Source organism: Pipistrellus kuhlii, unplaced genomic scaffold (genome assembly GCF_014108245.1).
Source record: "Pipistrellus kuhlii isolate mPipKuh1 unplaced genomic scaffold, mPipKuh1.p scaffold_m20_p_1, whole genome shotgun sequence".
In the NCBI taxonomy this organism is placed as follows: domain Eukaryota; kingdom Metazoa; phylum Chordata; class Mammalia; order Chiroptera; family Vespertilionidae; genus Pipistrellus; species Pipistrellus kuhlii.
The window spans coordinates 28484184-28498234 of record NW_023425404.1 but is presented as its reverse complement, the minus strand read 5'-3'; the positions used below and the strand labels follow the sequence as shown (position 1 = coordinate 28498234).

General features: G+C 47.2%; 1 protein-coding gene across 7 annotated transcripts in view; it reads right to left on the bottom strand.

The window, feature by feature from the left end:
* Positions 1–14051, bottom strand: part of NID2 (nidogen 2) — a 61368-nt gene that overhangs the window by 3559 nt on the left and 43758 nt on the right. For 2 of the 7 annotated variants that reach the window (XM_036436771.2, XM_036436778.2), the window contains exons 12-18: positions 10798–10917; positions 9817–10047; positions 5979–6200; positions 4900–5069; positions 2512–2641; positions 1476–1647; positions 684–841 (exon numbers count right to left, since the gene is read on the bottom strand). In XM_036436771.2, coding sequence (XP_036292664.1) covers positions 684–841; positions 1476–1647; positions 2512–2641; positions 4900–5069; positions 5979–6200; positions 9817–10047; positions 10798–10917 — 1203 coding nt within the window. Of the gene's footprint in view, positions 1–682; positions 842–1475; positions 1648–2511; positions 2642–4899; positions 5070–5978; positions 6201–9816; positions 10048–10797; positions 10918–14051 lie in introns of those variants that run through there. The other 5 variants (XM_036436786.2, XM_036436790.2, XR_004987718.2 and 2 more) reach the window with 4 other exon arrangements.

The window sequence follows — 14051 nt, the reverse complement described above, 5'->3', positions numbered from 1 at the left end:
ACTTAAAACGTTAATTGTTGTTTGGACAATTGGGTTATAATAGTGACCTATGTGCATTATAGTCCCTTTTTTAAGATTATAAATTCTTTAAGAACGACCTTTTTCATGTTCTGTGGTAGACATATTGCATCTTTTCATAGTGCTAATAATGAAATCACACAACAGAGAACAATAGCCTGGTTATTGGCAACCTGAACTTGTTACTGAAGTGCAGCTGCCATATCACTTTTCAAGAATGTCCTCAGCAAAATGGCATACTGACCACTAAACAGATACTTAGAAATTTATAACACTGGCCAAAGGAAAAACCACCTATAACCTCTTGTTCATTTATTTAAATCCATCCATTCTAACAGTAGGTAGTATTTCTTTTTAACTTAAAAAGCATGCCAAATACTTATGTGGGGAAATGGTACACAATACAAAAATAAGGGACATTGTACTACCCCTGAAACTTAATTGCCGAATTCACATTCACACACCCTAAAACCCTAAGAAGTTCATTATAAGCATCATTACAAAATGTCCTTTGAAAGTTTACATACCAAAGGAATAGATTATATGTGCTGTGCTGTTACAAATTTAAGCCAAAAGATGGGATTTTGTTTTGCTAGAAAATCTGATAAACTGCTGGCACCACTGTAATGAAGCATTCTGTATCTGCATCCTATCCATAGTATTACCTGCATCTGCCCAGCAGAGCCGTTTGGACATGGGGTCAAAGGTTAAACCATTGGGTAGTCCAAGGTCATTATTCACCAGAATTCTTCTGTTTTCTCCATATAAAGATGACATTTCAATTTTAGGAGCATCCCGATTCCAGTCTGTCCAGTACAAGTTGCTGTGGATAAATTAAATGGAGTAGAAAAAGAAGCACCCTGAGTATGTAGAAGTCAAACTTCAGAACCTTCTTTGAGGCTTTTCACTAAGTATTTCTGAGTCAAAAACAGAATGTTTTCTTCACTTATTGAGGTTTTTCTCTGGAATTTCATTTGGTAGAAGCCCCATTAAATATGGCAAGTTTCTCAAGATATAGAAATCCTCCCTGGTTCTAACAAGTACTGAAACATTGACCAAGTTATATGTCCCAGGCGATGACCTTAGCAGTTATGGACAGGGAACATTTTCTTCTTGATTTTGCTACAATGAAAGAGGTCTCTGAAATAAAATGCCAGGTGTGAGTTTTGGTTACCATTTAATGGGCATTAACCCTACGGTGGTTTTAACACTATGACTTCCTAGTGTGTTGCTGAAGGAGACTCACTTCATTCTAGTTTAAGTATTGACCTTAGGCCCTACCTTATCATCTGATAAAAAGTAGAACAGTTCCTGAGTAGTAGCTCCTCAATAAATACTGTAAAATTAACGCATTTGGGCTTTTCTTTCTGCTTTTGTACTGATTCCCCACCTCATTTAAATCTAAGGACTTCAATCAGGATCTACAGGTAACGGAGAATTAGGGAGGCCCAGCTGACCCTCGGATAGGATCCACAGTGATGGCTCGGGGATTCACCAGGTCCGTGTGGAAGAGAGCCTTGCGCTCAGAGCCGTCCAGATTGGCCCTCTCTATCCTATCCAGGCCGCTGTCTGTCCAGTACATCGTTCTGTGAACGTGGTCAATGGCAAGGCCTTCGGGGCTTATCAGATCTGGAAATAAAACAAAGGCAGGACTGGAGCAGGTGAACCTGAAACAGATTTATCTTTGAACAACAACAAAATCTTGAGAGTCCCTCAAGTCGGAAGAACCAGGTCACACAAACTAATTGCTAAAATTCTGTGGCGTAGCAAAAATACGACTTCTGCCGAACTGACCACCAAAAATGGTATCATCTAGATGGCTACTGTTGTGTTGGCTGTTGTCAATTTTTTCATTTGACAATCTAGAGACATCAGTGCCCCTGACTAAATAGGCATTGTATGTTTTAAAAACTGCAGCACACCAGTTGAAAATCATTGGTCTAGACCAGTGGTCAGCAAACCGCAGCTCGTGAGCCACATGCGGCTCTTTGGCCCCTTGAGTGTGGCTCTTACCAAAACGCGGCCTGGGCAAGTCTATTTTGAAGAAGTGGTGTTAGAAGTTCAGGTTTAAAAAATTTGGCTCTCAGAAGAAATGTCAATCGTTGTACTGTTGATATTTGGCTCTGTTGACTAATGAGTTTGCCGACCACTGGGCTAGACGAACGGACCTAGCAGCCTAAACGCGCCAGGTATCCACAGAGCCGGTGTCCCAGGCAGCACTGTGTGGCCTCGCGCTGAATCCTTACTGTGAACCTTTCCTCCGGGAGCCCTACTCCTCAATAGAAAGAGCCCACAGTAAAAATCACCTTACTACTTATGCATGAACATGTTTGTTTATAAAGAGGATGTTGTACAGCTCACAAGTGACTTGCATAGCATTTAGCTTCCCCTGTTGGGTGAAAATAGAGGAGAGACTGGCATAAACAGGCAAAAATAACGTGGACTTAATAGAATCAAGTGAAATGGGAGTGTCTTCTGGGTGAAGCTGCTGACCTGAATTAATGATTGTCTCAGGCTCTGCTCCCGGTTCCAGACTAACACGGCTAATTGTTCGCGCAGCGACATCCGTCCAATACACCATCCTCTCCCGGCAGTCGTAGTCAATTCCCACAATTATGGAGCCCTGTGTGGGCCAGAACACAGAATTGGAAGAATTAGGACTTCTTGCATTTCCCTTGAGTTCATGCTCAGCCACCTCACTCATGCATGCCTGCGGTGACCAACCCTGCACTGTAACCTTACAGGCAGCCAAGCTCATGGTTAGACATGTAGGCTCTGCAGGCCAACTTCTTGAAGTCAAAGCCACGCTTGGCCACTTACTTAGCTGTGCGATTCTGGTACTTAAGCTTTCTGTTCTTGGTTTCCTCATTTCTAAAATGAAGGTAAAAGTACTTATACTTTCATATGGCTGCTATAAAAATTAATACCGTAAATTCTTTGGTGAAGTGCCCTATTCAGAAATGAGCATGCAGTAAGCTCTCAATTATCACTATTACTGTTGGCAGTAAGAGCAAAAGTGACTGCATGAAAAAAATTAGCCCATTCAGTGATTGAAGGACAGCTGTTAGTCTCAGCAAAGTAAGGTCTTAATATTTAACGGACAAAAACAGTGACTCCTTTCAAATGTTATCTGCGCTTTTTGAACAAGCCTTTCCAAAATTTGCTAACAGAACAACAAAATCCATGCTCTCCTCCCCCCCTCCCCATCTGAGCTCTTTGCCCTAGCTCAGGTGCCATCACCCTCAACTCTGCCTCTCACTGCAAAGCAAGTCTTGGTTGAACTCGTAGGTAAAAGAAAGTCTACAGTTTGATGGGTTAAGGAACTGGGGAATGGTCGTCACTCAGCTTCTGGCTAGGGAGGTTTCAGCTTCCTTATTGCTAAATCAACTGCAAAGTCTCTTATAAAATGCTGTGTCTGTGATACTCATTTCCAAAAGTCTGCACAGTACTTGCTTCATTTGATTTCCAACCCAGATTCCTGCTTTGAGAAGCCCAGCAGATGTGCAAAGCCAACATCTAGAGGCCATCTGGCTGTCCCTGAGGCCACGCCAGCTCCTGCTTGCCTAACAAAGCTTGGCTGGTGTGACTTACGGCCTCTGGCAGAGGAGTCAGTATGAGAACCACTATACAAGCAGGATTTGACTCCTATGGAAAAGGGAACAGTTTATATGGGGTAGGAGGGTCTGAAGGTCAAATACAATTTCACTTGAAAATTAAAAAGTCATGTGTCTCAGGCAAGAGTACACATCCATAGGGGCTTCCATGGATCCAGGGAATCATGCGCTCGCTAACCTGTGTAATGACTTCTAAATTATTTGGAGAAAAATGTCCCCGTGTAAGTCAATTTCCCCAAGGTGTGCTTATAACCCACGTTCCATTTCTGTTTCAGTTCCACCACCACCCGATCCTCATCAGAGGTAAATTCAGAAATGCCGAGAAGCCATGTGACATGGCTAGAATAAAGAGATGGTTACTTGTGATAACTTCTGAGTTTCTACCTCTAGAGAAACTTTTATAAAAAAGAGCATGCTAGTGTTTGCCAAGAAAACACAAAAACTTGGGGTGGGGGGGGGATTTTTTTTTCTAAACACTGGCTGCTTCTAAACTTTTTCAGAACCAGATATGGGTTCATCAACAGAAGTAAACACGGATGCTATACTATGATATGTAAGCAGGTGCCTAGAGTGTGAAGCTTAGGAATGGACTCAGGCCATTTTCCACTACAAGTGACACTGCCTTTCTGGCCACCTCCCTTCTCTTCTCCATTTGAGAGAAGAGCCCTCTGAAATGGATGCCTTGACAACAGGGAGTGGCTGGCTCAGGAAGCGGCAAGCATCCCCGAGGGAGAGCTGTCCACTCCTTTTCCAGCATCACACTCTCCCCAGCTCATCCAAAAGGAGCCAGAGAAGATGAGAAAAGAACCAAAATGGGAGGGGAGAGGCAGTCATTAGTGGATTTCCACTTGGGATTCTCATCTGACCCCCGAAACCACACCCTGCAGCCACTCCTGTCGTGTTGATTTCTAGATCTCTGGAAATGTGTGTGTGTGTGTGTGTGTGGGGGGGGGGGGGGGGGGAGACGGTTGGGGGCACTGAAAGCCACCTGGGGCCTGGGGTTAAAAGTCTGTTTTCCCTTGGCTCACCACCCTCCTGACAACCCTGAAAGGCCCTTTCCACACATCTGAAACCCCATGAACCAACAAGGCAACAGCCTTGGTCAGACATGACCCAGTAACAGGGAGCCCACCTCCCGTGGTGCTGGTGTCAGGCCCATGAAGACAGACTGCAGCTCAGAAACCCTCCACAACCTCCCTCCGTCTCAGGCCCCTCCCCAGGTCTAGACCCCCACGCAGTTCCGTCCCACACGAGAAATCCTCTTTACATGCAGTGACAGCAGGGTCCTGGCCGTGTCCTTCTGAAGCCTAGTGCCACTGAGAGGCAAGTAGCCGATCTGCTGGCCTTGGGCATAGAGCAGGAAGGTGCCCACGGACGGAGGAATCACATCAGGCCGAGGCATGGGCCGCACCAAGGGTGGAGCAACCGTGGGTATACCTGCCGAGGGAGAAACAGTGAGCAGAGAGAAAAGGAAACAGGAGTGGGTGGGGAGAGAGAACAGTTACTTTAGACCAGTGTTTTTCAACCTTTTTTGGGCAAAGGCACACTTGTTTCATGAAAAAAATCACGAGGCACACCACCATTAGAAAATGTTAAAAATTTTAACTCTGTGCCTATATTGACTATATATAAAGTAATTCTCTTGATTAGGAATCAAATAAACACAAAGAAAGTATTTTATAATTACTATGAAATATTAAGTAAACAAAATAGTGAAAAATTATAAAATTCTTGTCTTGTCTGCACCTACGGCACACCAGGCAACACTAGTATGCCGCGGAACAGCTGTTGAAAAACGCTGCTTTAGACCATAGACCAGAGCCTCCAAAAACATCAAAAGTTCTTAAACCTAGACAGATGTGCTCCAGATGTTTCTTTTAAAAAATTCTAATTTCTAGGTTTTTTTTTTTTTTTCAAGGATCAATTATGTAAATCACTGCCAATTACTAGGAAGGAAGAAAACAACACAGCTCCCTCAGAACAAAGCAGGTTTGGTTTTTTTCCTTCTTTTTAAGGGAAAGAAACCAGAGCCAGAGTTGTGTCAGCTTCTCCTCGGGGGGGCCCCCGGGTGACACGCGTCCCCTTTGACCCCGGGCTGGGGAAGGGGAGTCACTGCGTGCTGAGCTGAGTTCCAGATGTTCTAGTTACAGGAACGGCTAATGACAAAGTCAAACATTAAGTCCAGATTGGGATCTTGGGTGGATCAGATTATACATAAACACCACGCACTAGTGACTTCTCTCATTGGGTCTGTTGACCCCTTGTTTGCCCACCTCCATCACAGCCTCCCGACAGAGAAAGCTCGGAGGCCGCCGGGGTGAGTGAGGGCTGCCCCGGGGTGCTTACATGCAGGGGTGGAGCCTGGCTGGGAGCGGGTGCCCTGCACCTCTCTGCCGTCTCTGTCCACACACCAGCAGAAGTCACTCTTCCCGTGGCACTGCATGGGGGTGAAGTGGCCCAGGTCGTCGCACTGCGGCACATACTGGTCGTCCCTGGGCGCGCCGCCGTAGTGCTGCAGCAGGTTTGCCCTCCAGCGCTCACACATGGTCTGGGGCCGCTGGGTGGGCGCTGAGCAGATGGGACAAAAAAAAAAAAAAAAAAAGCCTTTGATGGTAAGCCAAGGACAGTGCAGCCTGTAGCTCCAGAGCCCCATGCCTGGCCGCCTGGCCTCCCTCCTCATGTGCACTAGCGGGCCTCAGCCAAGCCCCTGCACACAGACCAGAATAGTCAAGTGTTCTAAGAAGTTCTCCACAGGAATCAGGAGAAGGGGGTCCTCTTGGTGCTCCCCTCTTCCCAGGCCAGGAGGATCTGCCATCAAGGCCCCACCACGTCAGGAAAGAACAAGAGGTTAAGATCAGGTGCAGGGTTCACTCAGCCTGGAAAGGGGGCGATCTCACTCTGGACAGGAGAGGCCCAGGGCCTCTGTTAACAGAACACTTGTGGGGTGTAGTGGCCTGCAAGACGCTTAACGCAGTGTTTGCTGTTTTCCCACTGGCTTCACACTCTAGGACTTGCATCTGAGAGGTTATCTTCAGACTGACTGGCTAGTGCTTCCCTCAGAAAGCATTACTGACTGTCCACTTATGTGGCTCTCCATACCTGTCCCCTAGAGGACTACACTGGTGAAAGCATAACTTGTCGTAATTGGTATATGGGAACACAGCAGAGGGAGTGACACTCCAGTTCCTGGTATTATCTCAAAGCTGAACCTTTTTCTGTAGGCTCCGCCGTGTTTCTCCAGCACCCTCCCCCTCTTCCCTCCTTCCCCGCTCACCACCATGCCCACAGTCCATTAGCTTCTCTTGCAGAGCAGTTTCTCTACCTGCAACACCCCAGACTGCTTCCACAGGCCGTCGTGGCCTGTCCCAAACACCAGTTCTCTGTCCCAGAGGGCTCTGCTGCAGCCTATAGCACAGCCACCTGTGGGAGGATTGCCTAAAGCCGTGGTTGGCAAACTGGCTCGCGAGCCACATGTGGCTCTTTGGCCCCTTGAGTGTGGCTCTTCCACAAAATACCACGGCCTGGCCGAGTCTATTTTGAAGAAGTGGTGTTAGAAGAAATTGTTTAAAAAATTTGGCTCTCAAAAGAAATTTCAATCGTTGTACTGTTGATATTTGGCTCTGTTGACCAGTGAGTTTGCTGATCACTGGCCTAAAAAGGACCTGAAACAGAAAGTGCTGCTCCTTTTTTATCTCCTGCCACTCACAGCCTGTCATTGCAGAAGAAACAGCCAGGTGCCTACTTGGCATCTCCATTTGGATGTATCACAGAAATCTCAGAGACAACTAACAAAATCTGGGTCCTGGACTTTCCCTTAGGAGTAAATTGCACCTCCACCTCTCCATTGCTCAGGTCCATCCATCCATCCTGGACTCCTTACTCTTGCTCACATATGTCAAGAAATACCAACTGTACCTTCATAATACATTCAGAATATCTTCTCATCTTACCATCCCACCCCCATTACCCTGGTCCATGCCCCATTACCTCGTGCCACAGCTGTTTCCCCTGCTTCTCCCCTCCTTCTTGCCCCTCAGTGTAAACTCAACCCGGAGCTCTCCAGAAAGAGTCCCTTTAAAACCAAGTCATTTCATGCCATTCCTCTCATCAAAATCTCCAATGGCTTCAAAGAACAAGCTGGAAACACTAGTTGGGCTCCAACACCTACAATCTCTCTAGGCAAGCAGGAAGATGGGGAATGAAATCCTCAGGGTTCAAACTCAACAGGCTCAACTACAAGAGTCACCATCGCTCATGACCCACGGGAAGCAAGCTCTTGTTAAGGCCTCATACAGAAGGAAAAACTGATTTCCTCATGCAGATGTGTTTCTATGAACCCAGAGTGGGACATGCTACTTTCTCAAATGTCTGCCCTCCATCCCTGGAGAAGTTGCCAATACCGCCGCTGGTCCACATTCCAAACTCAGAGGACCCATTCTTGGTTCAGGGACCACCCAGTGAGGAATGTCTTTGGAATGAGGACACACAGCACAGTCAGCTTCTGGGAAATGGCACCGCACCTCCCTCACACGTGGGCATCGCTCTCATGCCTTACTATTTGAAGCTCCTTCTCAATCTGACCATGGATTTATTTTTCTTCTGTTTCTGGCTGGCAGGGTTTTAAATATTTTGAAGTTGTGGGCAGTAACCGTTCTCTCCCCCTTCAAGCTGACCCCATTATGTAGATGAGACCAGTCAGAAATGGCAGCCAGGAGGGAGGTCTGGGCCAGGAAAGAGTGCCCAAAAGAACATGCCTCTCTTTTAGCGATGAACTTCCCACTCTCTCGGCTCCCTTTTGAATCACTGTCCTTAATACATGCTTGACTTAGTAAATGCAACAGAACTCTGAACCCAAGGAACCTCCCAAACATCTGATTCCTTCAAGTCCCAGCTGGAGTTAGAACCAAGACTAACAGGATCTCTCTGTATTCTTTCTTAGGGGATAGGGGGGACGGGAGGATGGAGGCTGCAAAATATTTTCCTAAAATTAGGAACTAGGAGTGTCACTGTGAGAACAGCTAGATCAGCGGTTGCCAACTGGTGGTCTGCGGACCACTGGTGGTCCGTGAGGTCCAAAAGGTTGGGGACCGCTAAGCTAGATGAAGCAATACCTATCTTTACCTACCTACTGTATATGAGTCACTAATGTCCTGGTCATAATAACTAATATTTCAAAAGGATCAAAGCTGGCAGTAATTCTCTAGTTCTTTATATTCACATACATTAAAAGCCAAAACTAGTATTTATGGAAACCTTTTCAATACTAAGACTAGATCTTTGATTATAGCAAGCGCATTGATAGAGGAATTACTTTGGCTGAAATGGTATCATACCAATTTACTTTCCTCACAATCAAGTTCTTCTGTTTTTTAAAAATAAAGTTCTTCCCATCTCTGAAGAGTTCTGCAAGGAGCAGAAACCTGCCGAGGCAGCCTGTAGTTGACATATACTGTGAGCTCCTGATAACCATGCCCCACCCTGACATGTTTATCAGCATCTCAGATCACAGCGGCTAATAAAACCGGTTCCTGCTTCTCTTCTGAAGGCAGCTTGGCCAAGAGTGGCTTCCCCATGGACATGAGGGGCTAGAGGGGCCTGGGTTATTAGCTCAGAGCAAGCTCGCTGGATCTACCCACAACTGACATACTTATGTTTCCTAATGCTATTAAAACAGCCTTCACACAGTTTCCTGTAACTCAGAAGGCAAAGTTAAGCGACAGTTATATGGGAAGGCAGTTTTTCTTTGGGACAAAAGGCTGTTCTGGCAAGATCCTCTGGTTCTGACATCTCTAAGCTGCTCTAACAAATCTAGGGCAGTGGCCTCAGCCTGACCTACACACTCCATCTCAATCGTGGGTGGAAACCGTTCTCTCCCTTCAAGCTGACCCTGTCATACAGGTGAGCTTTGTATTAGACAAGGGTCAGGAGACTGGAGTACAGTGAGTGCTGGGCTCACATATATCATGTGTGCGTGTCTATGTCCCTGTAATGTGAATGTGCATGTAGCTGAGTGCATATCATTCGAGTGTTCCTAGAAGGAAGGAGGATGGTGTCATAAAGGATGGTCACCAGCCCTGAGTCTGGGTGGTCTGGGCAGGGATTATAATCTACCCACAGCCAGTGCCATTCTGCTCCCCAAGCCCCAGGCCTAACCGGGCACAGGATTTCTTTGGGATTGGCTCACCTGGGGGTCCGCACTGAGGTGGGTTAGAGCCGGGTGGAGTCCGGGTACCAGGGATTTCATGACCTTCGGGGTTCACACACCAACAGAAGCCGGTGCTGCCGTGGCACTGCAGCGGCCGGAAGTGGCCCTGCTCATCGCACTGGGGGATGTGGATCCTGACGCCCGGGTAGAGGTGCTGGGCCTGGGCGGCGCGCTGCTGCCGCTCACAGGTTTTCAGTCCTGAGGTGCTGTCTTCAGGGCAGGGACAGAGGAGACACAGGAGATGGAGGAGGAGGAAGAATAAAAGGCATTGCCACCCACCCGCTTTTCTGAGCCAGCCTCAAGGTTTCCTGTCGGAGGCTTTTCTCCCATAGTTGGAAGGCAGCACACTGTGGGAAAATTAGCAACGTGCTGGGAATTTGGAGTCCTGGATTCTTATTTTAGCTCTGCCACTAACTACCCAATGCTTCCTAACTCTCGCAGTCCTCCCTGTAAGTCCCCAGGCTGACTTGACTGTGAAGCGGCCCCTCCCTTCCTAGCTCCTGTGGTCCAAACATCCAGAGACTCAGAAGGAAACAGTTTGGCTTGTCCCCTGAGTCCAGAGTTTAAGTCTGAGGAGCCCCAGCTCCACAGCTATCACCAGACTGCCCCTCGGGCCAAGTTCCAGAGCATTCCTAGGGGAGCCTGCGCCCAGCTCACCAGAGCACAGGACTCCTGTTTAGTGACCTGAGTCTCAATACTTCTAACTCGCACTTATCTAGGCAAAGCAGGTCATTAGGGCAGTTAACCAGAACTGCTCATAGGTAGGACGATGGATGGGCCACACCCCGGGCCTCCTGGAATGCGAATAGCTCTGAACAGCAAAGGAGCTCTGGTGGTAACTGCGGGAAATATCCAGAGCCTGAAGATCCACTAACTACAGCCTCTGACCTGGAGAAATCAAGTGCTATAGAAAATAGTGCTGACCGAGCGTTCTCTGGCCTAATCTGGCCTCCCCCTTACCAGGTGTGCACTGAAGTCCGTCCCCGAGATAGCCAGGCTGGCAGCGGCAGGAGAAGGAGCCGGGGGTGTTGTAGCAGGTAGCTGAAGGGTGACATCTGTTCTCCAAGCACTCATCCACATCTGCAGTGTCAGAACAGGGGTGGGGGGCAGGAGGGAGGGCATGTGACTTCACTGCACTCAATCGGTGCTACTACCTGGCCTTTAGTACAGGAGGATCAATGATGAGGGGTCAACTTCGGAAGACCTTTGGGCATGAGCAGAAATATACTGACACTGAAAGGCATGCCTAACAGGACAAGGTCAAGGCTGTGTGAGTTAGTCCAAGGCTGTGTGAGTTAGTTCAGTGTAGAAATTAAACATGTGGTCACTCAGAAAAATAGACCCTGCAGTATATTTATATAGCAGTTCCATCTATAGTGAAGTCCAAGAAGTTATTACCTGTGAACTAACCTTTAGACTATAAATCATTAATTTCTCTCAGTAACACTACCATCAACAGATGTAACAATGGTTTTTCCCTTTTGTTGCTGGTACCATGTCCCTATGACATGGATACAGAGAAGCCCAATGAGGTTTCAACAAAGTTAGAAGCACATACAGTCTTGCCCAGTCAGAATCCTATCTAAAATGCCCAATTTATCAGAAAAATTTCTTTGCTTTCTACTTTCAGAAGAAATAGAAAAGTATAAGAAAAATATTATCAGGTTTTGATATAATACATTAATAAAATCTAAATTTATCAGTCTTACAAAGTACAAACAATTCAGATCCACCCGCCCTCCACACACAACACACACACACACACACACACACACACACACACACACACTCTACTACATAGCACCATGAGAGTTTTCCTATTTCTCAAACCTGTAACAACCTGAAACTTCAAACAAAAGCCAACTTCTAGCCCTCCTATTTTATTTGCTGAAGTCAGACAATAGCAAAAAAGAAAACTCTCTCTGAGAGTCTGTTAAAACCAATGCCCAGTGGTTGAGACAGGAAGTCTTTGAGAGTTAAGAGGAGACTAAGGGTGTAGGTCTGATCAAGGCTCTGTGAAAATAGTCACATCCACAATGACATCCAAAAACTGATTTCAAAATGAGTAAATAGGAAACATGTGGATGGGATGATCAGTGTGGCACCGAGAAAACAGGAATCCCAGAAGAAGCGAACTGCAACCACTTGGTACAACCCAGGGTGGAGACTTGTGGGCCTGGGAAGCCAGAGACTTACAGCCGGAATTGGATGTGAGTTGGCTGAGGGCAGACGTGGCTCCTCACCCAGCCTCCCGGGGCCCAGATGGAATCTCCTCCAGGGTTATCAGCGCCACCCTCTCTGTGACCACACCCTCACGGAGCCACTCCTGTCCTGGTACCAGCAAGCAGACACACTGGTGGTGCAACACAGACCTTCTTTTCACAGGAGAGGAATCTCTTACATTATAATTAGAAAGTTAGCATTCCTCAGTCTCAGGAGAGGTTAGTTGACATAAATTAGCTCCCTTAAGTCCAAAAAAGTCCTAAACGCTCAACACAGCCAAGTTTAATGCCACCCAGAAAGGCTCTGCTCAGACAGGAATCGGCCTCCATGCTAAACTTCCTTTCACCTGCAGAGGCAAACATGTAGTTATAACTTCATCTGAGAAGTTAGAAACAAGGTTTTCTGGTTAGCTCCTCAGTTAACCCAAAACAAACCAAACGAAACAACTGCAAGGAAAACCTTATCTCCAATATAATGAATAGGAGCTGTACGTTGTCAAATTTAGTTATCCTTGGGATTATCTCTTCCAAAGCTCAAGTCAAATCCCCAGTTGGGCAAAGCTGGTGACCATCCCCTTCCTTGGGCCTGGAAGAGGCTATGAAACCAAAGCTGTAAAAATCAACGTCCAGACAGAGGCAGGAAATGAAAGCTATTCAGAATACATATGCTAAAAGTACTTCTGGTAACCGGAACCTAGGCAATGACAGGAAGCAGGAATTCCTGAGACACAACCTATTTCTAGAACTCATGGATCAGTTGATTATTTTTGAACTCAGAGGGGACTCCCCGGAGCTACCAAGTTACCTGTGTCCTTTAAGCCTATGGTCTAGAATTCTGATCAGACCTAAAAGAGAAGCCATCCTCCCCACAGACACTGAAGTCTTGGGGAGACAGGAACTGCTATAAATGCCCAACAGGGAAAAGTCCCTCAAGCCCTCAAGAGACTAAAAGCATCACAAGTGAGAAACCCTTATTCTCCCTTCTCCCCCCCCCCCCAAAAAAAAAAAAATCTGGAAAAGGTTAAGGCTTCCTGGAGCACAGTCCCTGCCACCTCCTTGGAGGAGCTTACACCACGTCCAGTCAGCCACTCTACGTTCCGAGCTCAGAGCAAGCTGGGGCCCCCTCAGGAGGGCCAACACTGTGGGGTTCAGGGGTAACTGGGGCTTTTGTAAGGAGAAGAGCTCTCCCCTATTTCACAGGGTGTCAGGAGAGAAAGTATGAAAAGACTTCCGGCCCCTTGCCAAGGGAGGGGGTTTCCTTGTACCCCTGGGGGGGTTTATGCCAGCAATCACGGTCAGGGTCTCTGGGGGCTGTGAGAACACCAAGGTCAGGACAGCAGTGTGCAAGGCATAGGAGAGCTCCTTCACCACTCAGAGAGCAAAGGGTGGCACAGTCTCAGCACACTTCTTTCCAGCATCAATTACGCTGGCAAAGAAACAGTTTGGAAAATGTGTTGAAAATCCTCCATTTTGACTTCATGCTTTGGTGCTTCCACATTCTTCTCACTGCCCTAGTTCTAAGCCCACACCCCAAACCAGCTGAAATCCCTTCAAAACAAACCCAACCAATGGATTCTAGCTCCCTCCTTCCCTCACTCCTCTGTCTGCTTTGCTTTCGAACCCAAAGTGCAACTTCCTGGTGCCAATTAACCTGACTCTCACTCCAGACCCCCAGGAAGGGCCCACAGCTCTCACTGCCCACCCATTTGGTCAAGCATCCTTCTGGCTGGGGCTCTGCATGGCACACGGTGAACTCTTCTCTGGTCCTATGAGAAGAATAAACCTCCTCCTCTAAGTCTTGTTCTCTTCTCCCGTGGCTGCACCGTTACCTCACCTTACTCAATATCATATCCTTAGAGCAGAAAACCTCCTCTCCTGGCCCTGCTGAGCAGCGGTGGCCCTGGGCCATCTGGATCCCATCTCCTCAGCTCACACTTGCTCCTCCCTCACACTTGAGGTCCAACTCGAGACAATGTTTTTGCACCTGGCAAA